Source organism: Aquarana catesbeiana, linkage group LG11, assembly GCF_042186555.1.
Source record: "Aquarana catesbeiana isolate 2022-GZ linkage group LG11, ASM4218655v1, whole genome shotgun sequence".
Taxonomy (NCBI): Eukaryota; Metazoa; Chordata; class Amphibia; order Anura; family Ranidae; genus Aquarana; species Aquarana catesbeiana.
In genome coordinates, this window is record NC_133334.1 from 14,514,533 (window position 1) to 14,540,576 (window position 26,044).

At 51.8% G+C, this 26,044-nt stretch overlaps 1 protein-coding gene across 1 annotated transcript in view; it reads right to left on the reverse strand.

Annotated features, from left to right (window-relative positions):
- The window catches only part of LOC141111849 (uncharacterized), a 270,686-nt gene that overhangs the window by 41,703 nt on the left and 202,939 nt on the right, over window positions 1-26,044 (reverse strand). The window contains exon 6 of the mRNA XM_073604011.1: window positions 847-948. Within this exon, the coding sequence (XP_073460112.1) occupies window positions 847-948 (102 nt within the window). The remainder of the gene's footprint in view (window positions 1-846; window positions 949-26,044) is intronic.

Genomic DNA, 26,044 nt, shown 5'->3' on the forward strand with positions numbered 1-26,044 from the left:
ATAAGACTGTTTACTGATGAGAAGTTAAACACACCTGACCTGTGTGTCCATTGTCATTGGACAATTTAACCCGCCCTGTTTTTCAAGGGTGGGGGGAAGTGTTTTGAAGTGGGATCTGTATAACATGTTTTTGAATAAAGATTCATTCCTGCTTGAACCTCAAGACAGAGCCTTGTCTCGTATTTGGGGGAGAATTATTTGTATGGGTTCCTTGTTCGGCTGATGGAAGTGTTCGGTAGCTGTCTTTGCGTTTGGGTATGGAATGTCCTAAACGACTTTAACCCATTTCATACTCGGGGTGTCGTTACAATAAGATATAATGTTCATAGCTCAGATGTGATATAGACAGAAGATATAAGCTGGCAAAATCCCCATCAAAGCAGAACTTTACCCATAACAACTTGATTGAAAATATTGTTCTTTAGCAAGGAGCATACATTCTGTATTAATGATGATGCTACCAAAATTTGTGTGTGCTGTAAATTTCCTCCAGCGTTGCTCTTCTTGCTGGAGGCGGCCATGTTGCTGAAGCCAAGAGCCCCTGAGCAGCAGTAAATATGTAGTCTGTCAGCAGATCAGCCTCTACAAATTTGGTGCAGTGCCTAATAATAGAGAGCAACTTAGCATGTGCGGAGAGGGGTGAAACAGTGTATTATTGGATTTTAAACAGTATAGACACTTATTTTTAATGTTGTACATATCTATACTGTACCAGCAAAAGGGTCCAGCCTGAAGTCATCTAACAGAACTTAATTTTCTGACTAAAGTTCCACTTTAATCCAATTTATATCTCCCTTTTGATACAGTTCTGCTCTATATTGTTTCTTTACTCTTTCAGACACTTACCTGTTGTGAAATATTCCCACAAAAACCTCCCATAAGCAGCCAGCAGTATTAAAAAAAAAATAGATAAACAAGATAATACAATATATAGCCACATTGGCAGATCTATAAAAGAAAACACAATAGATGTAATATTAGTCACTCTCCAATATACTGACTACACACTTATTGCTGCATTTACACAACATTTATTATACTTCAGTCACACATCTTAAACCGATCACACATTGATGATCTGATCATTCTGGGTGATCTGGGTTCCTTTTCTTTTTTTTTTTGTTTTTCTAGTCGGTCCCAGATTTTCAGGAAAAAGGGGAAAAAAAAAGACTTAGAGAATAAAGTTCTCTTAAGAGGGCCAAAACAGAACACTATGGTAAATACAAAACTGGCTTTATTAGTACAAAAATACCCCAGCAAACTAAATAAACAAAATGAAGGCACAGATAAGTGACTGACATAGACCGTTTAAAAATTGGACAACGTTGTAAAATGGTTAAAAACATAGGGAGCCGCGGCTACACATCCCACACACGCACACACCATTATCACCACTAATGCCGCGTACACACAAGCTGACTTTTCGACCGGACTGGTCCGACTGACCAAATCCGGCAGACAATCCGACCGTGTGTGGGCTCCATCGGACCTGCAGCGGACTTTTGTGGTCGAAAATCTGACAGACTTTAGATTTGGAACATGTTTCAAATTTCCGACGGACTCGAGTCCAGTCGAAAAATCCACTCGTCTGTATGCTAGTCCAACGGACTAAAACCAACGCTAGGGCAGCTATTGGCTACTGGCTATCAACTTCCCTATTTTAGTCCGGTGTACGTCATCACGTTCGAATCCGTCAGACTTTGTTGTGATCATGCGTAGGCAAGTACGTTCGTTCGAAAGTCCGTCGGAAAGACCGTTAGACTTTTGTTGCCGAAAAGTCCGCCCGTGTGTACGCGGCATTACATACACTAATTAAGGAAAAAATGGGCTATTGGAAATGGAAAGTGGACATGGAAGTTTCTTTGTCAGCACAAATTCCTGTAAATGAGAAAAGGCTCTCTACATTTTTAACCATTTGACAACGTTGTCCAATTTTTAAACGGTCTGTGTCAGACACTTATCTGTGCCTTCATTTTGTTTATTTAGTTTGCTGGGGTATTTTTTGTACTAATAAAGCCAGTTTTGTATTTACCATAGTGTTCTGTTTTGGCCCTCTTAAGAGAACTTTATTCTCAAAGTCTTTTTTTGTATGCCTTTAGGCAACCAGAACTGCATCCTATGAGGATCGTTTGGATGAAGGTTATTTACACACTCGCTAATACCTTTTACATTTACTAGTATTTAATTTAGGTTGAGCCAGGCAGCTTCCTATTTATTTCTAGATTTCCAGGAGCAGCAAGGAATTGTGACCATTATTTATTCTATTGATGATTCAGTCATCACTTGTGTCTCCATGGTTGTCCATTTCTATCCTACAGATGTCTACACTGTGGGAAGAGTTTTCTTCTTCAAGTTTATTTGTTAAAAAAAAAAGATTTTCACTCTCGGCCTCCAGATACGGCCACCTCAGGTAAGGTTACATGAGATACTAAGAAAACAAGATGTAAACCTTGTTATGGCTCCTGGTGACAACCAATGCTGAGAGATCCTGAAGCTGAGAACAAACACTGGGAAGTTGTAATGAACAAAAAACATTACTTTTGCACTTGTGAATTGTGCAATTTGTGAATCTACCACCCAAAATCGATCCGCCTTTACAAAACTTCACATGGAAAATTAAAACAGTTAGGTGCATACTTTTTACCAAAGAATCCAAGGTTTTCTTGCTGTAAACTGAAAATTGTATTGTGGGAGGGCCCTATATTTGGAGGAATATTGTTTTTTTTAGTGGGGGCTGGGGCGGCGCCAGGTGGGTGCATGGGTATGCTAAAGCACCCCCAAACATTCTTTAAGCACCCTCCTAGCATCCCCAAAAATTACACACCTGAATTACCAATATAATGTCACACAATTTTTTAAAGAATATACCTGCATGCCCTGTGTGACAAAAAAGGTCTGGGAACTCTTTTATTTAGAGTAGGGATATCACAGCTCAGCCGCATAAGCCGCTGATCTTCAGTGAGTCCCGCAGGGGCTGGGTTAGTGCACGCATATCAGTGTCAGAGTGATCCCTTCCCAGACCCAGTGCTATGCAGAGGCGCTAGGTTTTAAAAGCACTGGGACATGTGGAGCCTCTGCACTTGCCGGCCACACTATGGAGGATGGAGAAGCTTGAAGCCCAGCCCGTAGAGGAAGGAATTTGTCTCTCTCTCTCTCTCTCTTCATTAAAGCCACGCCCACCCCTCCTCCTCATCACCACCAGGCAGACAGGGAGCTGTGTGTGCTTCTATGGAGCTGCTGTGGGCTGAGCCAGGATTAGGACAAGATCTCAGTTTCCTGTCCCAGCCCCAGAGGAGGAAGGATTACTTCTGAGAATGCAGGTAGGCTGCACCCACCCCCTCACCATCACCTGCCTGGCCCTGATTCTTATTATAGAGCTGCTGTCTGCTGAGGGGAGAGGGACAGTGACTCCAGCCTTAATAAATGGAGGAAGGATAAGAATTGTGACTCCAGTCCTCCTCTATGGTTGTGGCAGGCACTGATCTGAATAAGAGGAATCCTGTGATCTGGGCACACTAAGGGTTTATTCTCCTGGTATGGGCACACTAAGGGGGCACTCCTGCTCTGGGCACACTAAGGGGGCACTTCTCTGCTCTGGGCAAACTAAGGGGGCACTCTTCTGCTCTGTGCACACTAAGGGGGCACACTTCTGCTCTGGGAACACTAAGGAGTTTTTCTCCTGCTCTGGGCACACTAAGGAGGAACTCTTTTGCTCTGGGCACACAAAGGAGGCACACTCCTCTGCTCTGGGCACACTAAGGAGGCACTCTTCTGCTCTAGTAACACTAAGGGGCTATTCTCCTGCTCTGGGCACACTAAGGGGGCACTCTTTTGCTCTGGACACACTAAGGGGTTTTTCTCCTGCTCTGGGCACACTAAGGGGGCACTTATCTGCTCTACACACTCAGGGGTTATTCTCCTGCTCTGGGCACACTAAGGGGGCACTCATCTGCTCTGGGCACACTAGGTGGCACTCATTTGCTCTGGGCACACTAGGGGGGCACTCATCTGCTCTGGGCACACTGACAGGGAACTCTTCTGCTCTGGGCACTGAGGGGACACTCTTCTGCATTGGGCACTGAGGGGCACTCTTTTTGCTCTGGACACACTAAGGGGGTACTTTTCTGCTCTGGGCACACTAAAGGGGTACTTTTCTGCTCTGGGCACACTAAGAGGGCACTCTTTTGCTCTGGGCACTTTAAGGGGGCACTCTTCTGCTCTGGGCACACTAAGGAGGCACTTTTCTGCTCTGGTCATACTAAGGGGCTATTCTTCTGCTCTGGGCACACTAAGGGGTTATTCTCCTGCTCTGGGCACACTAAGGGGGTACTCTTCTGCTCTGGGCACACTAAGAAGGCACTCCTGCTCTGGGCAAACTAAGGGGCTAATCTCCTACTCTGTGCACACTAAGGGGTTATTCTCATGCTCTGGGCACACTACGGGGGGCATGCTTTTGCTCTGGGCACACTAAGGAGGTACTCTTTTGCTCTGGGCACACTAAGGGGGCACTCTTCTGCTCTGGGCACACTAAGGGGGCACTCTTCTGCTCTGGGCACACTAAGGGAGAACTCTTTTGCTCTGGGCACACTAAGGGGACACTCTTCTTCTCTGGTCACACTAAGGAGGCACTCTTCTGCTCTGGTCACGCAAAGGGGCTATTCTCCTGCTTTGGGCACACTAAGGGGGCACTCTTCTTCTCTGGGCACCCTAAGGGGGCACTTTTCTTCTTTGGTCACACAAAGGGGCTATTCTCCTTCTCTGGGCACACTGCTCTGGATACACTAAGGGGGCACACTTTTGACTGGGCACACTAAGGGGGCACACTTCTGCTCTGGGCACACTAAGGGGGCACACTTCTGCTATGGGCACACTAAGGGGGCACACTTCTGCTATGGGCATACTAAGGGGACACTCTTTTGCTCTAGGCACACTAAGCGGGTACTTTTCTGCTCTGGGCACACTAAGGGGGCACTCTTCAGCTCTGGGCACACTAAGGGGCTATTCTCCTGCTCTGAGAACACTAAGGGGCTATTCTCCAGCTCTGGGCACTCTTAGAGGGCACTCTTCTGCTCTGGACACACAAAGGGGCTATTCTCCTGCTCTGGGCACATCTAGGGGGCACTCTTCTGCTCCGGGCACACTAAGGGGTTATTCTCCTGCTCTGACCACACTAAGAGGGCATTCTTCTGCTCTGATCACACAAAGGGGATATGCTCCTGCACACACTAAGGGGGCACTCTTCTGCTCTGGGCACACTAAGGGGGCAATTTTTGCTCTGGATACACGAAGGGGTTACCCTTCTGCTCTGGGCACACTAAGGGGTTATTTTCCTGCTGTGGGCACACTTAAGGGGCACTCTACTGCTCTGGGCACACTAAGGAGTTAATCTCCTGCTCTGGGCACACTAAGAGGGCACTCTTTTGCTCTGGGCACACTAAGGGGGTACTTTTCTGCTCTGGGTACACTAAGGGGGCATTCTTTTGCGCAGGGCACCCTAAGGAGGTACTCTTTTGCTCTGGGCACACTAAGGGGGCACTCTTCTGCTCTGGTGACACTAAGGAGGCACTCTTCTGCTCTGGTCAAACAAAGAGGCTATTCTCCTGCTCTGGGCACACTAAGGGGTTATTCTCCTGCTCTGGGCACACTTAGGGGGAACTCTTCTGCTCTGGATACACTAAGGGGGCACACTTTTGCTCTAGGCACAGTAAGAAGGCACATTTCTACTCCGGGCACACTAAGGGAGCACAGTTCTGCTCTAGGCACACAAAGGGGGCACTCTTTTACTCTGGGCACACTATGAAGATACTCTTTTGCTCTGGGCACTCTTCAGCTCTGGGCACACTAAGGGGCTATTCTCCTGCTCTCGGCACACTAAGGGGGCACTCTTCTGCTCTGGACACACAAGGGGGTTATTCGCCTGCTCTGAGCAAACTAAGGGGACACTCTTTTGCTCTGGGCACACTAAGAAGGTACTTTTTTGCTCTGGGCACACTAAGGGGGTACTCTTTTGCTCTGGGCACACTAAGGGGGCACTCTTCAGCTCTGGGCACACTAAGGGGCTATTCTCCTGCTCTGAGAACACTAAGGGGCTATTCTCCTGCTCTGGGCACACTAAGAGGGCACTCTTCTGCTCCGGGTACACTAAGGGAACACTCTTCTGCTCTGGGCACACTAAGGGGCTATTCTCCTGCTCTGAGAACACTAAGGGGCTATTCTCCTGCTCTGGGCACACTAAGGGGGCACTCTTCTGCTCTGAGCACACTAAGGGGCACTCTTCTGCTTTGGTCACACAAAGGGGCACTCTTCTGCTTTGGTCACACAAAGGGGCACTCTTCTTCTTTGGTCACACAAAGAGGCTATTCTCCTTCTCTGGGCACACTGCTCTGGATACACTAAGGGGGAACACTTTTGACTGGGCACACTAAGGGGGGCACACTTCTGCTCTGGGCACACTTCTGCTATGGGCACACTAAGGGGACACTCTTTTGCTCTGGTCACACTAAGGGGGTACTCTTTTGCTCTGGGCACACTAAGGGGGCACTCTTCAGCTCTGGGCACACTAAGGGGCTATTCTCCTGTTCCGAGCACACTAAGGGGCTATTCTCCAGCTCTGGGCACACTTAGGGGGCACTCTTCTGCCCTGGACACACTAAGGGGTTATTCTCCTGCTCTGAGCACACTAAGAGGGCACTCTTCTGCTCTGATCACACAAAGGGGATATGCTCCTGCTCTGGGCACACTAATGGGTTATTCTCCTGCTGTGGGCACACTTAAGGGGCACTCTTCTGCTCTGGGCACACTAAGGGGTTATTCTCCTGCTTTGGGCACACTAAGGGGGCACTCTTTTGCTCTGGGCACACTAAGGGGGTACTTTTCTGCTCTGGGTACACTAAGGGGGCACTCTTTTGCTCTGGGCACCCTAAGGAGGTACTCTTTTGCTCTGGGCACACTAAGGGGGCACTCTTCTGCTCTGGTGACACTAAGGAGGCACTCTTCTGCTCTGGTCAAACAAAGCGACTATTCTCCTGCTCTGGGGACACTAAGGGGTTATTCTCCTGCTCTGGGCACACTTAGGGGGAACTCTTCTGCTCTGGATACACTAAGGGGGCACACTTTTGCTCTAGGCACATTAAGAAGGCACATTTCTGCTCCGGGCACACTAAGGGGGCACACTTCTGCTCTAGGTACACAAAGGGGGCACTCTTTTACTCTGGGCACACTATGAAGATACTCTTTTGCTCTGGGCACTCTTCAGCTCTGGGCACACTAAGGGGCTATTCTCCTGCTCTGGGCACACTAAGGAGGCACTCTTCTGCTCTGGACACACAAAGGGGTTTTTCGCCTGCTCTGAGCACACTAAGGGGGCACTCTTCTGCTCTGATCACACAAAGGGGATATGCTCCTGCTCTGGGCACACTAAGGGGTTATTCTCCTGCTCTGGGCACACTTAAGGGCTATTCTCCTGCTCTGGGCACACTAAGGGGTTATTCTCCTGCTCTGGGCACACTTAAGGGCTATTCTCCTGCTCTGGGCATACTAAGGGGTTGGGAAGAAAAAATCCGCTCACAGGACACTTACTCCTCTCTGGTAGTGAACGCCCTACTAAGCCTCACAGGTGCTGGCTCTGCACAAATCTTGGAAGACAAGGAAGAAAAATCTGGACGGCCGCACTTCCGTGTACAAAAATGCACATTTATTGTAGTAAAAAACAAATGCAAACAGGTCACATCACAAGTGAACAATGGGGACAACCGCTAACGCGTTTCACATCAACTGATGCTTATTCACAGCTCATGAGCTATGAATAAGCATCAGTTGATGTGAAACGTGCTAGCAGTTGTCCCCATTATTCACTTGTGATGTGACCTGTTTGCATTTGTTTTTTACTACAATAAATGTGCCTTTTTCTACACGGAAGTGTGGCCGTCCAGATTTTTCTTCCTTGTCTTCCATACTAAGGGGTTATTCTCCTGCTCTGGGCACACTTAGGGGGAATTCTTCTGCTCTGGTTACATTAATGGGGCACACTTTTGCTCTGGGCACACTTTTGCTCTGGGCACACTTCTGCTCTTGGCACACTAAGCGGGCACACTTCTGCTCTGGTCACCCAAATGGGCTATTCTCCTACTCTGGGCACACTTAGGGGGCACTCTTCTGCACTGGGCACACTAAGGGGTTATTCTCCTGCTCTGGACACACTAAGGGGGTACTTTCTGCTCCAGGCACACTAAGAAGGTACTCTTTTACTCTGGGCACACTAAGAAAGTACTCTATTGCTCTGGGCACACTAAGGGGGTACTCTCCTGCTCTGGGCACACTAAGGAGGCACCATTCTGCTCTGGTCACACTAAGGGGTTATTCTCATGCTCTGGGAACACTAAGGGGGTATTTTTCTGCTCTGGGTACACTAAGGGAGCACTCTTCTGCTCTGGGCACACTGGGGGCTATTCTCCTGCTCTGGGCACACTAAGGAGGCACCATTCTGCTCTGGTCACACAAAGGGGCTATTCTCCTGCTCTGGGCACACTAAGGGGCTATTCTCCTGCTCTGGGCACACTTAGGGGGCACTCTTCTGCTCTGGGCACACTAGGGAGTTATTCTCCTGCTCTGGGCACATTAAGGGGGCACTCTTCTGCTCTGGTCACACAAAGGTGATATTCAACTGCTCTGGGCACATTAAGGGGGCACTCTTCTGCTCTGGGCACACTAAGGGGGCACTCATCTGCTCTGGGCACACTAAGGGGCTATTTTCCTGCTCTGGGCACACTAAGGGGGTACTCTTCTGCACTGGGGTAGGGATGAGCCGAACACCCCACTGTGCGAATAGGCAAAAAATTTGTTTGAACACGCGAACATCATTAAAGTCTATGAGACACGAACATGAATAATCAAAAGTGCTAATTTTAAAGGCTTATATGCAAGTTATTGTCATAAAAAGTGTCTGGGGACCTGGGTCCTGCCCCAGGGGACATGGATTAATGCAAAAAAAGTTTTAAAAACTGCCTTTTTTTCGGGAGCAGTGATTTTAATAATGCAACAACATTATTTTGAAACAATAAAAGTGTAATATTCCTTTAAACTTCATACCTGGGGGGTGTCTATAGTATGCCTGTAAAGGGGCGCATGTTTCCAGTGTTTAGAACAGTCTAAACACAGGAAACCAGTTTGCGTGCTCGGATAAGGCTCTGGTATGGATTTTGAGGGGGACCCCACGCCTTTTTTTTTTTTTAAATTTGGTTCGGGGTTCCCCTGTGGGGAATTCCCATGCTGTTTTTATCAATGAACTGTTATGTGTATTGTCGGACTGGCAATTCATTAATAGCCGCAAGCAGTTTTAAATGACTTTTTTCCTTTGAAATGTCATTTTGCTGTCAGACAGTTCTAAACACGGGAAACATGCGCCCCTTTACAGGCATACTATAGACACCCCCCAGGTACAAAATTTAAAGGAATATTACACTTTTATTGTTTCACTTTGAGCATTATTAAAATCCCTGCTCCTGAAAAAACGGCCGTTTTTAAAACTTTTTTTGCATTGATCCATGTCCCCTGGGGCAGGACCCAGGTCCCCAAACACTTTTTATAACAATAACTTGCATATAAGCTTTTAAAATTAGCACTTTTGATTTCTCACATAGACTTTTAAAGGGTGTTCCACGGCTTTCGAATTTGCCGCGAACACCCCAAATTGTTTGCTGTTCAGCGAACTGGCGAACAGCAGATGTTCGAGTCAAACATGAGTTCGACTCAAACTCGAAGCTCATCCCTACTCTGGGCACACAAAGGGAGCGCTCTTCTGCTCTGGACACACTAAGGGGTTATTCTCCTGCTCTGGGCACACTAAGGGGGCACTCTTTTACTCTGGGCACACTAAGGGCGTACTCTTCTGCTCTGGGCACACTAAGGGGGTACTCTTCTGCTCTGGGCACACTAAAGGGGTACTCTTCTGCTCTGGGCACACTAAAGGGGTACTCTTCTTTTCTGGGCACACTAAGGGGGTACGCTCCTGCTCTGGGTACATTAGGGAGCACTCTTCTGCTCTGGGCACACAAAGGGGCTATTCTCCTGCTCTGGGCACAATAAGGGGTTATTCTCCTGCTCTAGGCACACTTAGGGGGCACTCTTCTGCTCTGGGCACACAAAGGAGTTATTCTCCTGCTGGGCACACTAAGGGGGCACTCTTCAGCTCTGGGCACACTAAGGGGGTACTCATCTGCTCTGGGCACACTAAGTGGGCACTCTTCTGCTCTGGACACACTAAGGGATTTTTCTCCTGCTCTGGGCACACTAAGGGATTATTCTCCTGCTCTGGGCACACTAAGGGGGCACTCATCTGCTCAGCACACTCAGGGGTTATTCTCCTGCTCTGGGCACAATAAGGGGGCACTCATCTGCTCTGGGCACACTAAGGGGGTACTCTTCTGCTCTGGGCACACTAAGGGGGTACTCTTCTGCTCTGGGAACACTAAGGGGGCACTCATCTGCTCTGCACACTCAGGGGTAATTCTCCAGCTCTGGGCACAATAAGGGGGCACTCATCTGCTCTGGGCACACTAAGGGGGCACTCATATGCTCTGGGCACACTAGGGGGGCACTCATCTGCTCTGGGCACACTAGGTGGCGCTCATTTGCTCTGGGCACACCAGGGGGGCACTCACCTGCTCTGGGAACACTAGGGGGGGAATCATCTGCTCTGGGCACTGCGAGGGCACTCTTCTGCATTGGGCACAGAGGGGGCACTCTTTTTGCTCTTGGTACACTAAGAGGGTACTCTTCTGCTCTGGGCACACTAAGGGGGTACTCTTCTGCTCTGGGCACACTAAGAGGGCACTCTTTTGCTCTGGGCACACTAAGGGGGCACTCTTTTGCTCTGGGCACACTAAGGGGGCACTCATATGCTCTGGGCACACTAGGGGGGCACTCATCTGCTCTGGTCACACTAAGGGGCTATTCTCCTGCTCTGGGCACACTTAGGGGGAACTCTTCTGCTCTGCATACACTAAGGAGGCACAGTTTTGCTCTGGACATACTATGGGAGCACACTTCTGCTCTGGGCACACTAAGGGGGCACTCTTTTGCTCAGGGCACACTAAGGAACTCTTTTGCTCTGGGCACACTTCAGCTCTGGGCACACTAAGGGGGCACTCTTCTGCTCTGGGCACACTAAGGGGGTACTCTTCTGCTCTGGGCACACTAAGTGGGCACTCTTCTGCTCTGGACACACTAAGGGATTTTTCTCCTGCTCTGGGCACACTAAGGGATTATTCTCCTGCTCTGGGCACACTAAGGGAGCACTCATCTGCTCAGCACACTCAGGAGTTATTCTCCTGCTCTGGGCACAATAAGGGGGCACTCATCTGCTCTGGGCACACTAAGGGGGTACTCTTCTGCTCTGGGCACACTAAGGGGGTACTCTTCTGCTGTGGGCACACTAAGAGGGCACTCTTTTGCTCTGGGCACACTAAGGGGGCACTTTTTTGCTCTGGGCACACTAAGGGGGCACTCTTCTGCTCTGGTCACACTAAGGGGCTATTCTCCTGCTCTGGGCACACTTAGGGGGAACTCTTCTGCTCTGCATACACTAAGGGGGAACAGTTTTGCTCTGGACACACTATGGGAGCACACTTCTGCTCTGGGCACACTAAGGGGCACTCTTTTGCTCAGGGCACACTAAGAAACTCTTTTGCTCTGGGCACACTTCAGCTCTGGGCACACTAAGGGGGAACTCTTCTGCTCTGGGCACACTAAGGGGGTACTCTTTTGCTCTGGGCACACTAAGGGGGTACTCTTCTGCTCTGGGCACACTAAGTGGGCACTCTTCTGCTCTGGACACACTAAGGGATTTTTCTCCTGCTCTGGGCACACTAAGGGATTATTCTCCTGCTCTGGGCACACTAAGGGGGCACTCATCTGCTCTGCACACTCAGGGGTTATTCTCCTGCTCTGGGCACAATAAGGGGGCACTCATCTGCTCTGTGCACACTAAGGGGGTACTCTTCTGCTCTAGGCACACTAGGGGATACTCTTCTGCTCTGGGCACACTAGGAGGTACTTTTCTGCTCTAAGCACACTAAGGGGGTACTCTTCTGCTCTGGGTACACTAAGGGGGCACTCTTCTGCTCTGGGCACACTAAGGGGGCACTCTTCTGCTCTGGGCACACTAAGGAGGCACTATTCTGCTCTGGTCACACTAAGGGGCTATTCTCCTGCTCTGGGCACACTTAGGGGGAACTCTTCTGCTCTGGATACACTAAGGGGGCACAGTTTTGCTCTGGACACACTATGGGAGCATACTTCTGCTCTGGGCACACTAAGGGGGCACTCTTTTGCTCAGGGCACACTAAGGAACTCTTTTGCTCAGCACACTTTAGCTCTTGGCACACTAAGGGGGCACTCTTTTGCTCTGGGCACACTAAGGGGGTACTCTTCTGCTCTGGGCACACTAAGGGGGTACTCTTCTGCTCTGGGCACACTAAGAGGGCACTCTTTTGCTCTGGGCACACTAAGGGGGCACTTTTTTGCTCTGGGCACACTAAGGGGGCACTTTTTTGCTCTGGGCACACTAAGGGGGCACTCTTCTGCTCTGGTCACACTAAGGGGCTATTCTCCTGCTCTGGGCACACTTAGGGGGAACTCTTCTGCTCTGCATACACTAAGGTGGCACAGTTTTGCTCTGGACACACTATGGGAGCACACTTCTGCTCTGGGCACACTAAGGGGGCACTCTTTTGCTCAGGGCACACTAAGGAACTCTTTTGCTCTGGGCACACTTCAGCTCTGGGCACACTAAGGTGGCACTCTTCTGCTCTGGGCACACTAAGGGATTTTTCTCCTGCTCTGGGCACACTAAGGGGGCACTCATCTGCTCAGCACACTCAGGGGTTATTCTCCTGCTCTGGGCACAATAAGGGGGCACTCATCTGCTCTGGGCACACTAAGGGGGTACTCTTCTGCTCTGGGCACACTAAGGGGGTACTCTTCTGCTCTGGGCATACTAAGAGGGCACTCTTTTGCTCTGGGCACACTAAGGGGGCACTTTTTTGCTCTGGGCACACTAGGGGGCACTCTTCTGCTCTGGTCACACTAAGGGGCTATTCTCCTGCTCTGGGCACACTTAGGGGGAACTCTTCTGCTCTGCATACACTAAGGGGGCACAGTTTTGCTCTGGACACACTATGGGAGCACACTTCTGCTCTGGGCACACTAAGGGGGCACTCTTTTGCTCAGGGCACACTAAGGAACTCTTTTGCTCTGGGCACACTTCAGCTCTGGGCAAACTAAGGGGGCACTCTTCTGCTCTGGGCGCACTAAGGGGGTACTCTTCTGCTCTGGGCACACTAAGGGGGTACTCTTCTGCTCTGGGCACACTAAGTGGGCACTCTTCTGCTCTTGACACACTAAGGGATTTTTCTCCTGCTCTGGGCACACTAAGGGATTATTCTCCTGCTCTGGGAACACTAAGGGGGCACTCATCTGCTCTGCACACTCAGGGGTTATTCTCCTGCTCTGGGCACAATAAGGGGCACTCATCTGCTCTGGGCACACTAAGGGTGTACTCTTCTGCTCTGGGCACACTAAGGGGGTACTCTTCTGCTCTGGGCACACTAAGAGGGCATTCTTTTTCTCTGGGCACACTAAGGGGGCACTCTTTTGCTCTGGGCACACTAAGGGGGCACTCATATGCTCTGGGCACACTAGGGGGGCACTCATCTGCTCTGGGCACACTAGGTGGCACTCATTTGCTCTGGGCACACTAGGGGGGCACTCACCTGCTCTGGGCACACTAGGGGGGCACTCATCTGCTCTGGGCACACTGACAGGGAACTCTTCTGCTCTGGGCACTGCGGGGGCACTCTTCTGAATTGGGCACTGAGGGGGCACTCTTTTTGCTCTGGGCACACTAAGATGTTACTCTTCTGCTCTGGGCACACTAGGGGGTACTCTTCTGCTCTGGGCACACTAAGGGGGTACTCTTCTGCTCTGGGCACACTAAGAGGGCACTCTTTTGCTCTGGGCACACTAAGGGGGCACTCTTCTGCTCTGGGCCCACTAAGGAGGTACTATTCTGCTCTGGTCACACTAAGGAGCTATTCTCCTGCTCTGGACACACTAAGGGGGCACTCTTCTGCTCTGGGCACACTAAGGAGGTACACTTCTGCTCTGGGCACACTAAGGGGGCACACATCTGCTCTTAGGCAAACTAATGGCACACACTTCTGCTCTGAGCACACTAAGGGGGTACTCTTTTGCTCTGGGCACACTAAGGGGGTACTCTTTTGCTCTGGGCACAGAAGGGGGGCTCTCTTCAGCTCTTGGCACACTAAGGGGCTATTCTACTGTGCACACTACGGTGGCACTCTTCTGCTCTGGGTACACTAATGGGGCACTGTTCTGCTCTGGTCACACAAAGGGGCTAGGCTATTCTCCTGCTCTGGGCACACTAAGGGGGCATTGTTTTGCTCTGGGCACACTAAGTAGGTATTCTTCTGCTCTGGGAACATTAAGGGGGTACTCTCCTGCTCTGCACACTCAGGGGTTATTCTCCTGCTCTGGGCACACTAAGGGGGCACTCATCTGCTCTGGGCACACTAAGCGGGCACTCATATGCTCTGGGCACACTAGGTGGCACTCACTTGCTCTGGGCACCGAGTGGGCACTCTTTTGCATTGGGCACTGAGGGGGCACTCTTTTTGCTCTGGGCGCACTAAGGGGGTACGCTTCTGCTCTGGGCACTCTAAGGGGGTACTCTTCTGCTCTGGGCACACTAAGAGGGTACTCTTTTGCTCTCGGCACAGTAAGGGGGCACTCTTCTGCTCTGGGCCCACTAAGGAGGTACTATTCTGCTCTGGTCACACTAAGGGGCTATTCTCCTGCTCTGGGCACACTTAGGGGGAACTCTTCTGCTCTGCATACACTAAGGGGGCACAGTTTTGCTCTGGGCACACTAAAAGGGCACTCTTTTGCTCTGGGCACACTAAGAATGTACTCTTTTGCTCTGGGCACACTAAGGGGGTACTGTTTTGCTCTTTGCACACTAAGGGGGCACTCTGGGCACACTAAGGGGCTATTCTCTTGTGCACACTAAGGGGGCACTGTTCTGCTCTGGTCACACAAAGGGGCTAAGTTATTCTCCTGCTCTGGGCACACTAAGGGGGCAATGTTTGCTCTGGATACACTAAGTGGGCACTCTTCTGCTCTGGGCACACTAAGGAGATATTCTCCTGCTCTGGGTACACTAAGGGGCTACTCTTCTGCTCTGGGCAAACTAGGGGGCAATTTTCCTGCTCTGGGCATACTAAGGGGTTATTCTCCTGCTATGGGCACACTTAGGAGGCACTCTTCTGCTCTGGGCACACTAAGGGGTTATTCCCCTGCTCTGGGCACACTAAGGGGGCATTGTTTTGCTCTGTGCACACTAAGCGGGTACTCTCCTGCTCTGGGCACACTTAGGGTGAACTCTTCTGCTCTGAACACACTGAGGGGGCACAGTTTTGCTCTGGGCACACTATGGGAGCACACTATTGCTCTGGGCACACTAAGGGGGCACTCTTTTGCTCTGGGCACAATAAGGGGGGCACACTTCAGCTCTGGGCACACTAAGGGGCTATTCTCCTGCTCTGGACACACTAAGGGGGCACTCTTCTGCTCTGGGCACACTAAGGAGGTACACTTCTGCTCTGGGCACACTAAGGGGGTACTCTTCTGCTCTGGGCACACTAAGGGGGTACTCTTCTGCTCTGGGCACACTAAGGGAGCACTCTTCTGCTCTGGACACACTAAGGGGCTATTCTCCCGCTCTGGGCACATTAAGTGGTTATTTTCCTGCTCTGGGCACACTAAGGGGGCACACTTCTGCTCTTAGGCAAACTAATGGCACACAATTCTGCTCCGGGCACACTAAAAGGGCACTCTTTTGCTCTGGGCACACTAAGAATGTACTCTTTTGCTCTGGGCACACTAAGGGTGTACTCTTTTGCTCTTTGCACACTAAGGGGGCACTCTGGGCACACTAAGGGGCTAGTCTCCTGTGCACACTAAGGGGGCACTGTTCTGCTCTGGTCACACAAAGGGGCTAAGCTATTCTCCTGCTCTGTGCACACTAAGGGGGCAATGTTTGCTCTGGATACACTAAGTGGGCACTCTTCTGCTCTGGGCACACTAAGGAGATATTCTCCTGCTCTGGGTACACTAAGGGGCTACTCTTCTGCTCTGGGCACACTAGGGGGCAATTTTCCTGCTCTGGGCACACTAAGGGGTTATTCTCCTGCTATGGGCACACTTAGGGGGCACTCTTCTGCTCTGGGCACACTAAGGGGTTATTCTCCTGCTCTGGGCACACTAAGGGGGCATTGTTTTGCTCTGTGCACACTAAGCGGGTACTCTTCTGCTCTGGGAACACTAAGGGGGCACTCTTCTGCACTGCACACTCAGGGGTTATTCTCCTGCTCTGGGCACAATAAGGGGGCACTCATCTGCTCTGGGCACACTAGGGGGGCACTCATCTGCTCTGGGCACACTAGGTGGTACTCATTTGCTCTGGGAACACTAGGGGGGCACGCACCTGCTCTGGGCACACTAGGGTGGCACTTATCTGCTCTGGGCACACTGACAGGGAACTCTTCTGCTCTGGGCACTGAGGGGGCACTCTTTTTGCTCTGGGCACACTACGAGGGTACTCTTCTGCTCTGGGCACACTAAGGGGTACTCTTCTGCTATGGGCACACTAAGGGGGTACTCTTCTGCTCTGGGCACACTAAGAGGGCACTCTTTTGCTCTGGGCACACTAAGGGGGCACTCTTCAGCACTGGGCACACTAAGGGGCTATTCTCCAGTGCACACTATGGGGGCACTCTTCTGCTCTGGGCACACTAAGGGGGACTGTTCTGCTCTGGTCACACAAAGGGGCTAGGCTATTCTCTTGCTCTGGGCACACTAAGGGGGCAATGTTTGCTCTGGATACACTAAGGGGTTACTCTTCTGCTCTGGGGACACTGAGGGGTTATTCTCCTGCTCTGGGCACACTAAGGGGGCACTCTTTTGCTCTGGGCACACTAAGCGGGTACTCTTCTGCTCTGGAAACACTAAGGGGGTACCCTTCTGCTCTGGGCACACTAGGTGGCACTCATTTGCTCTGGGCACACTAGGGGGTCACTCACTTACTCTGGGCACTGAGTGGTCACTCTTCTGCATTGGGCACTGAGGGGGCACTCTTTTTGCTCTGGGCACACTAAGGAGGTACTCTTCTGCTCTGGGCACACTATTGGGTACTCTTCTGCTCTGGGCACACAAAGGGGTACTCTTCTGCTCTGGGCACACTAAGACGGCACTCTTATGCTCTGGGCACACTAAGGGGGCACTCTCCTGCTCTGGGCACGCTAAGGGGGCACTAGTCTGCTCTGGTCACACTAAGGGGCTATTCTCCTGCTCTGGGCACACTTAGAGGGAACTCTTCTGCTCTGGATATACTAAAGGGGCACAGTTTTTCTCTGGGCACACTATGGGAGCAGACTTCTGCTCTTGGCACACTACGGGGGCTCTTATTTGCTCTGGGCACAATAAGGAACTCTTTTGCTCAGGGCACACTAAGGGGGAACACTTCTGCTATGGGCACACTAAGGGGCTATTCTCCTGCTCTGGGTACACTAAGGGGGCACTCTTCTGCTTTGGGCACACTAAGGGGGCACTGTTTTGCTCTGGCACACTAAGGGGCTATTCTCCTGCTCTGGGCACACTAAGGGGGCACTCTTCTGCTCTGGGCACATTAAGGGGGCACTCTTCTGCTCTGGTCACACAAAGGGGTTATTCTCCTGCTCTGGGCACACTGCTCTGGATACACTGCTCTGGATACACTAAGGGGGCACTGTTTTGCTCTGGCACACTAAGGGGCAATTTTCCTGCTCTGGGCACACTAAGGGGTTATTCTCCTGCTATGGGCACACTTAGGGGGCACTCTTCTGCTCTGGGCACACTAAGGGGTTATTCTCCTGCTCTGGGCACACTAAGGGGGCATTGTTTTGCTCTGTGCACACTAAGCGGGTACTCTTCTGCTCTGGGAACACTAAGGGGGCACTCTTCTGCACTGCACACTCAGGGGTTATTCTCCTGCTCTGGGCACAATAAGGGGGCACTCATCTGCTCTGGGCACACTAGGGGGGCACTCATCTGCTCTGGGCACACTAGGTGGTACTCATTTGCTCTGGGAACACTAGGGGGGCACGCACCTGCTCTGGGCACACTAGGGTGGCACTTATCTGCTCTGGGCACACTGACAGGGAACTCTTCTGCTCTGGGCACTGAGGGGGCACTCTTTTTGCTCTGGGCACACTACGAGGGTACTCTTCTGCTCTGGGCACAATAAGGGGTACTCTTCTGCTATGGGCACACTAAGGGGGTACTCTTCTGCTCTGGGCACACTAAGAGGGCACTCTTTTGCTCTGGGCACACTAGGGGGGCACTCATCTGCTCTGGGCACACTAGGTGGTACTCATTTGCTCTGGGAACACTAGGGGGGCACGCACCTGCTCTGGGCACACTAGGGTGGCACTTATCTGCTCTGGGCACACTGACAGGGAACTCTTCTGCTCTGGGCACTGAGGGGGCACTCTTTTTGCTCTGGGCACACTACGAGGGTACTCTTCTGCTCTGGGCACAATAAGGGGTACTCTTCTGCTATGGGCACACTAAGGGGGAACTCTTCAGCACTGGGCACACTAAGGGGCTATTCTCCAGTGCACACTATGGGGGCACTCTTCTGCTCTGGGCACACTAAGGGGGACTGTTCTGCTCTGGTCACACAAAGGGGCTAGGCTATTCTCTTGCTCTGGGCACACTAAGGGGGCAATGTTTGCTCTGGATACACTAAGGGGTTACTCTTCTGCTCTGGGGACACTGAGGGGTTATTCTCCTGCTCTGGGCACACTAAGGGGGCACTCTTTTGCTCTGGGCACACTAAGCGGGTACTCTTCTGCTCTGGAAACACTAAGGGGGTACCCTTCTGCTCTGGGCACACTAAGGGGGCACTCTTTTGCTCTGGACACACTAAGGGGTTTTTCTCCTGCTCTGGGCACACTAAGGGATTATTCTCCTGCTCTGGGCACACTAAGGGGCACTCATCTGCTCTGCACACTCAGGGGTTATTGTCCTGCTCTGGGCACACTAAAGGGGCACTCATCTGCTATGGGCTCACTAAGAGGGCACTCATATGCTCTGGGCACACTGGGGGGCACTCATCTGCTCTGGGCACACTAGGTGGCACTCATTTGCTCTGGGCACACTAGGGGGTCACTCACTTACTCTGGGCACTGAGTGGTCACTCTTCTGCATTGGGCACTGAGGGGGCACTCTTTTTGCTCTGGGCACACTAAGGAGGTACTCTTCTGCTCTGGGCACACTATTGGGTACTCTTCTGCTCTGGGCACACAAAGGGGTACTCTTCTGCTCTGGGCACACTAAGACGGCACTCTTATGCTCTGGGCACACTAAGGGGGCACTCTCCTGCTCTGGGCACGCTAAGGGGGCACTAGTCTGCTCTGGTCACACTAAGGGGCTATTCTCCTGCAAAGGGCACACTTAGAGGGAACTCTTCTGCTCTGGATATACTAAAGGGGCACAGTTTTTCTCTGGGCACACTATGGGAGCAGACTTCTGCTCTTGGCACACTACGGGGGCTCTTATTTGCTCTGGGCACAATAAGGAACTCTTTTGCTCAGGGCACACTAAGGGGGTACACTTCTGCTATGGGCACACTAAGGGGCTATTCTCCTGCTCTGGGTACACCAAGGGGGCACTCTTCTGCTTTGGGCACACTAAGGGGGCACTGTTTTGCTCTGGCACACTAAGGGGCTATTCTCCTGCTCTGGGCACACTAAGGGGGCACTCTTCTGCTCTGGGCACACTAAGGGGGCACTCTTCTGCTCTGGTCACACAAAGGGGTTATTCTCCTGCTCTGGGCACACTGCTCTGGATACACTGCTCTGGATACACTAAGGGGCACACTTTTGCTCTGGGCACACTAATGGGGTACACTTCTTCTCTGGGCACACTATGGGGACACTCTTTTGCTCTGGGTACACTAAGGAGTTACTCTTTTACTCTTGGCACACTAAGAAGGTACTCTTTTGCTCTGGGCACACTAAAGGGGTACTCTTCAGCTCTGGGCACACTAAGGGGCTATTCTCCTGCTCTGGGCACACTAAGGGGCTATTCTCCTGCTCTGGGCACACTAAGAGGCTATTCTTCTCTGGGCGCACTAATTGGGCACTCTTCTGCTCTGGGTACACTAAGGGAGCACTCTTCTGCTCTGGGCACACTAAGGGGTTATTCTCCTGCTCTGGGCAAATTTAGGGGGCACTCTTATGCTCTGGGCGCACTAAGGGGTTATTCTCCTGATCTGGGCACACTTTTGACACTCTTCTGCTCTGGGCACACTAAGGGGCTAATCTCCTGCTTTGGGCACACTAAGGGGTTATTCTCCTGCTCTGGGCACTAGGGGTGCAACGGATCAAAAAACTCACGGTTTGGATCGTTCCTCGGATCAGGAGTCACGGTTCGGATCAGTTTCGGATCAACAAAAAAACAATCTCCCCCACTGTAATATCCAATATCTCCCTATTGGCAGAGTATTGGCAGAGTATTGGCGGGTATATTGGCAGAGTATTGGCGGGTATATTGGCAGAGTATTGGCAGAGTATTGGCAGAGTATTGGCAGGGTATGGCAGAGTATTGGAAGGGGATGGCAGACTATTGGCAGGGTATTGGCAGGGTATGGCAGACTATTGGCAGGGTATTGTCAGGGCATTGCAGAGTATTGTCAGGGCATTGCAAAGTATTGTCAGGGCATTGCAAAGTATTGTCAGGGCATTGCAGCAGGGTATTGCAGAGTATTGGCAGGGTATTGCAGCAGGACATTGCAGAGTATTGGCAGGGCATTGCAGAGTATTGGCAGGGCATTGCAGTGTATTGGCACTGCTGCCATCCGATCTCTCCCCACCACTGTACAGATCAGTACACAGAGGGGAGAGATCACGTGCTAAATGGCTGCCGGGTGTACCAAGATGGCCGCCGCTCTGGAGCTAGGCCAAAGCCGCAGCCTTTCCTATGGCCGAGGCCACAGAGCGCTCCGCGGATCGCGGGTGTCCCGTACGGGTCAACCTCCGCGGATCGGATCATGGATCTATGACGATCTGTTGCACCCCTACTGGGCACACTAAAGGGGTACTCTACTGCTCTGGGTACACTAAGGGGGTACTCTTCTGCTCTGGGCACACTAAGGTGGCACTCTTCTGCTCTGGGCACACTAAGGAGGTACTCTTTTGCTCTGGGCACTCTTCTGGTCTTGGCTCTCTTCTGCTCTGGTCACAAAAAGGGGCTATTCTCCTGCTCTGGGCACACTAAGGGGTTATTCTCCTGCTCTGGGCACACTTAGGGGGAACTATTTTGCTCTGGATACACTAAGGGGGCACACTTTTGCTCTGGGCACACTAAGGAGGCACATTTCTGCTCTGGGCACACTAAGGGGGCACTCTTTTACTATGGGCACACTAAAGATGTACTCTTTTGCTATGGGCACTCTTCAGCTCTGGGCACACTAAGGGGTTATTCTCCTGCTCTAGGCACACTAAGTTGGCACCCTTTTGCTATGGAAACACTAAGGGGGCACTCTTCTGCTCTGGGCACACTAAGGACTTATTCTCCTGCTCTGGGCACACTAAGGGTGTACTCTTCTGCTCCGGGTACACTAAGGGGCTATTCTCCTGCTCTGGGCACACTAAGGGGTTATTCTCCTGCTCTGCGCACACTAAGGGGCTACTCTTCTGTTTTGGACACACTAAGGGGTTTTTCTCCTGCTCTGGGCACACTAAGGGATCACTCATCTGCTTTGCACACTAAGTGGTTATTCTCCTGCTCTGGGCACACTAAGTGGGCATTTATCTGCTCTGGGCACACTAAGGGGGCACTCATCTGCTCTGGGCACACATCTGCTCTGGGCACACATCTGCTCTGGGCACACTGAGGGGTACTCATTTGCTCAGGGCACACTAAGGGGGCACTCACCTGCTCTGGGCACTCTAGGGGGCACTCATCTGCTCTGGGCACACTAAGGGTTACTCATTTGCTCTGGGCACACTAGGGGGGCACTCTCCTGCCCTGGGCACACTAAGGGGTACTCAATTGCTCGGGGCACACTAGGGGGGCACTCCCCTGCCCTGGCACACTAAGGGGTACTCATTTGCTCTGGGCACATTAGGGGGGCACTCACCTGCTCTGGGCACACTAGGGGGCATTTATCTGCTCTGGGCACACTAAGGGGGTACTCTTCTGCCCTGGGCACACCAAGGAGGCACTATTCTGCTCTGGTCACACTAAGGGGCTATTCTCCTGCTCTGGGCACACTAAGGGTTTATTCTCCTGATCTGGGCACATTTAGTGGGAACTCCCCTGCTCTGGGCACACTAAGGGGTACTCATTTACTCTGGGCACACTAGGGGGGCACTCACCTGCTCTGGGTACAATAGGGGGCACTCATCTGCTCTGGGCACACTGACAGGGAACTCTTTTGCTCTGGGCACTGAGGGGACACTGTTCTGCTCTGGGCACACTAAGGGGGCTCTCTTTTGCTCTGGGCACACTAAGGTACTCTCTTGCACTGGGCACACTAAGGGGGCACTCTTTTGCTCTGGGCACACTAAGGAGGTACTCTTTTGCTCTGGGCACACTAAGGGGGCACTCCTGCTCTGGTGACACTAAGGAGGCACTCTTCTGCACAGGGGCTATTCTCCTGCTCTGGGCACACTAAGTGGCTATTCTCCTGCTCTGGGCACACTAAGGGGGCACTCTTCTGCTCTGGGCACAATAAGGGGGCACTCTTCTGCTCTGGGCACAATAAGGGGGCACTCTTCTGCTTTGGTCACACAAAGGGGCACACTTCTGCTCTGGGAACACTAAGGGGTTATTCTCCTGCTCTGGGCACACTAAGGGGGCACACTTTTGACTGGGCACACTAAGGGGGCACACTTCTGCTCTGGGCACACTAAGGGGGCACACTTCTGCTCGGGGCACACTAATGGGACACTCTTCAGCTCTGGGCACACTAAGGGGCTATTCCCCTGCTCTGAGCACAGAGAGGCTATTATCCTGCTCTGGGCACACTTAGGGGGCACTCTTCTGCTCAGGGTATACTAAGGGTACACTCTTCTGCTCTGGGCACACTAAGGGGCTATTCTCCTGCTCTAGGCACACTAAGGTGTTATTCTCCTGCTGTGGGCACAATTAAGGGGCACTCTTCTGCTCTGGGCACACTAAGGGGTTACTCTCCTGCTCTGGGCACACTGAGTGGGCACTCTTTTGCTTTGGGAACACTAAGGGGGTACTCTCCTGCTCTGGGTAAACTAAGGGGTTACTCTTTTGCTCTGGGCACACTAAGCGGGCACTTTTCAGCTCTGGGCATACTAAGGGGTTATTCTCCTGCTCTGAGCACACTAAGAGAGCACTCTTCTGCTCTGATCACACAAAGGGGATATGCTCCTGCTATAGGCACACTAAGGGGTTATTCTCCTGCTCTGGGAACACTTAGGGGATATTCTCCTGCTCTGGGCACACTAAGGGGTTATTCTCCTGCTTTGGGCACACTTAGGTGGAACTCTTCTGCTCTGGATACACTAAGGGGGCACACTTTTGCTCTGGGCACACTAAGGGGGCAATTTTCTGCTCAGGGCACACTAAGGGGGCACACTTCTGCTCTGGGCACACTAAGGGGGCACTCTTTTGCTCCAGGCACACTAAGAAGGTACTCTTTTACTCTGGGCACATTAAGAAAGTACTCTTTTGCTCTGGGCACACTAAGGGGGTACTCTCCTGCTCTGGGCACACTAAGGGGGCATTCTTCTGCTCTGGGCAAACTAAAGGGGCACTATTCTGCACCGGTCAAACAAATGGGCTATTCTCCTACTCTGAGCACACTTAGGGGACACTCTTCTGCTCTGGGCACACTAAGGGGTTATTCTCCTGCTCTGGGCACACTAAGGGGATATTATTCTGCTCTGGGCACACAAAGGGAGCACTCTTCTGCTCTGGGCACACTAAGGGGCTATTCTCCTGCTCTGGGCAAACTACGGGGTTATTCTCCTGCTCTGGGCACACGAAGGGGGCACTCTTTTACTCTGGGCACACTAAGGGGGTACTCTTCTGCTCTGGGCACACTAAGGGGGCACTCATTTACTCTGGGCACACTAAAAAGGGACTCTTTTGCTCTGGGCACACTAAAGGGGCACTCTTCTGCTCTGGACACACTAAGGAGGCACTCTTCTGCTCTGGTCACACAAAGGGGCTATTCTCCTGGTCTGGGCACACTAAGGGGTTATTCCACTGCTCTGGGAACACTAAGGGGGTACTCTTCTGTTCTGGGCACACTAAGGGGGTACTCTTCTGCTCTGGGCACACTAAGGGGGTACTCTTCTGCTCTGGGTACACCAAGGGAGCAGTCTTCTGCTCTGGGCACACTAAGGGGCTATTCTCCTGCTCTGGGGCACACTAAGGGGTTATTCTCCTGCTCTGGGCACACTTAGGGGGAACTCTTCTGCTCTGGTCACACTAAGGGGTTATTATCCTGCTCTGGGCACACTTAGGGGGAACTCTTCTGCTCTGGATACACTAAGGGGACACACTTTTTCTCAGGGCACACTAAGGAGGCACTCTTTTGCTCTAGGCACACTAAGAAGGTACTTTTTTACTCTGGGCACACTAAGAACGTACTCTTTTGCTCTTGGCACACTAAGGGGGTACTCTTTTGCTCTGGGCACACTAGGGGGCACTCTTCTGCTCTGGGCACACTAAGGAGTTATTCTCCTGCTTTGGGCACACTAAGGGGGTACTCTCCTGCTCTGGGCACACTAAGGGGCTATTCTCCTGCTCTGGACACACTTAGCGGGCACTCTTCTGCTCTGGGCACACTAAGGGGTTATTCTCCTGCTCTGGGCACACTAAGTTGGCACTCTTTTGCTCTAGGCCCACTAAGGGGGTACTCTTTTGCTCTGTGCACACTAAGGGGGTATTCCTCTGCTCTGGGCACACTATGGGGGTACTCTTCTGCTCTGGGCACACTAAGGGGGCACTCATCTGCTCTTCACACTAAGGGGTTATTCTCCTGCTCTGGGCACACTAGGGGACACTCATCTGCTCTGGGCAAACTAGTGGGGGCACTCATCTGCTCTGGGCACACTAGGGGCACTCATTTGCTCTGGCACACTAAGGGGGCACTCACTTGCTCTGGGCACACTAGGGTGACACTCATCTTCTTTGGGCACTAAGGGGCACTCTTTTGCTCTGGGCACTGAGGAGGCATTCTTTTTGCTCTGGGCACACTAAGAGGGTACTCTTCTGCTCTGGGCACTGTAAGGGGGTACTCTTCTGCTCTGGGCACTGTAAGGGGGTACTCTTCTGCTCTGGGCACACTAATGGGGTACTCTTTTACTCTGGGCACACTAAGGAGGTACTCTTCTGCTCTGGACACACAAAGGGGCTATTGTCCTGCTCTAGACACACTAAGGGGTCATTCTCCTGCTCTGGGCACACTTAGGGGGAACTTTTCTGCTCTGGATACACTAAGGGGGCACACTTTTTCTCAGGGCACACTAAGGGGGCACTCTTTTGCTCTAGACACACTAAGAAGGTACTCTTTTACTCTGGGCACACTAAGAAGGTACTCTTTTGCTCTGGGCACACTAAGGGGGTACTCTTTTGCTCTGGGCACACTAAGGGGGCACTCTTCAGCTCTGGGCACACTAAGGGAGCACTCTTCTGCTCTGGGCACACTAAGGGGCTATTCTCCTGCTCTGGGCACACTTAGGGGGTACTCTTCTGCTCTGGACACACTAAAGGGGCACTCTTCTGCTCTGGGCACACTAAGGGGCACTCTTCTGCTCTGGGCACACTAAGGGGGCACTCTTCAGCTCTGGGCACACTAAGGGACTACTCTCCTGCTCTGGGCACACTAAGGGGGCATTCTTCTGCTCTGGGCACACTAAGGGGGCACTCTTCTGCTCTGGGC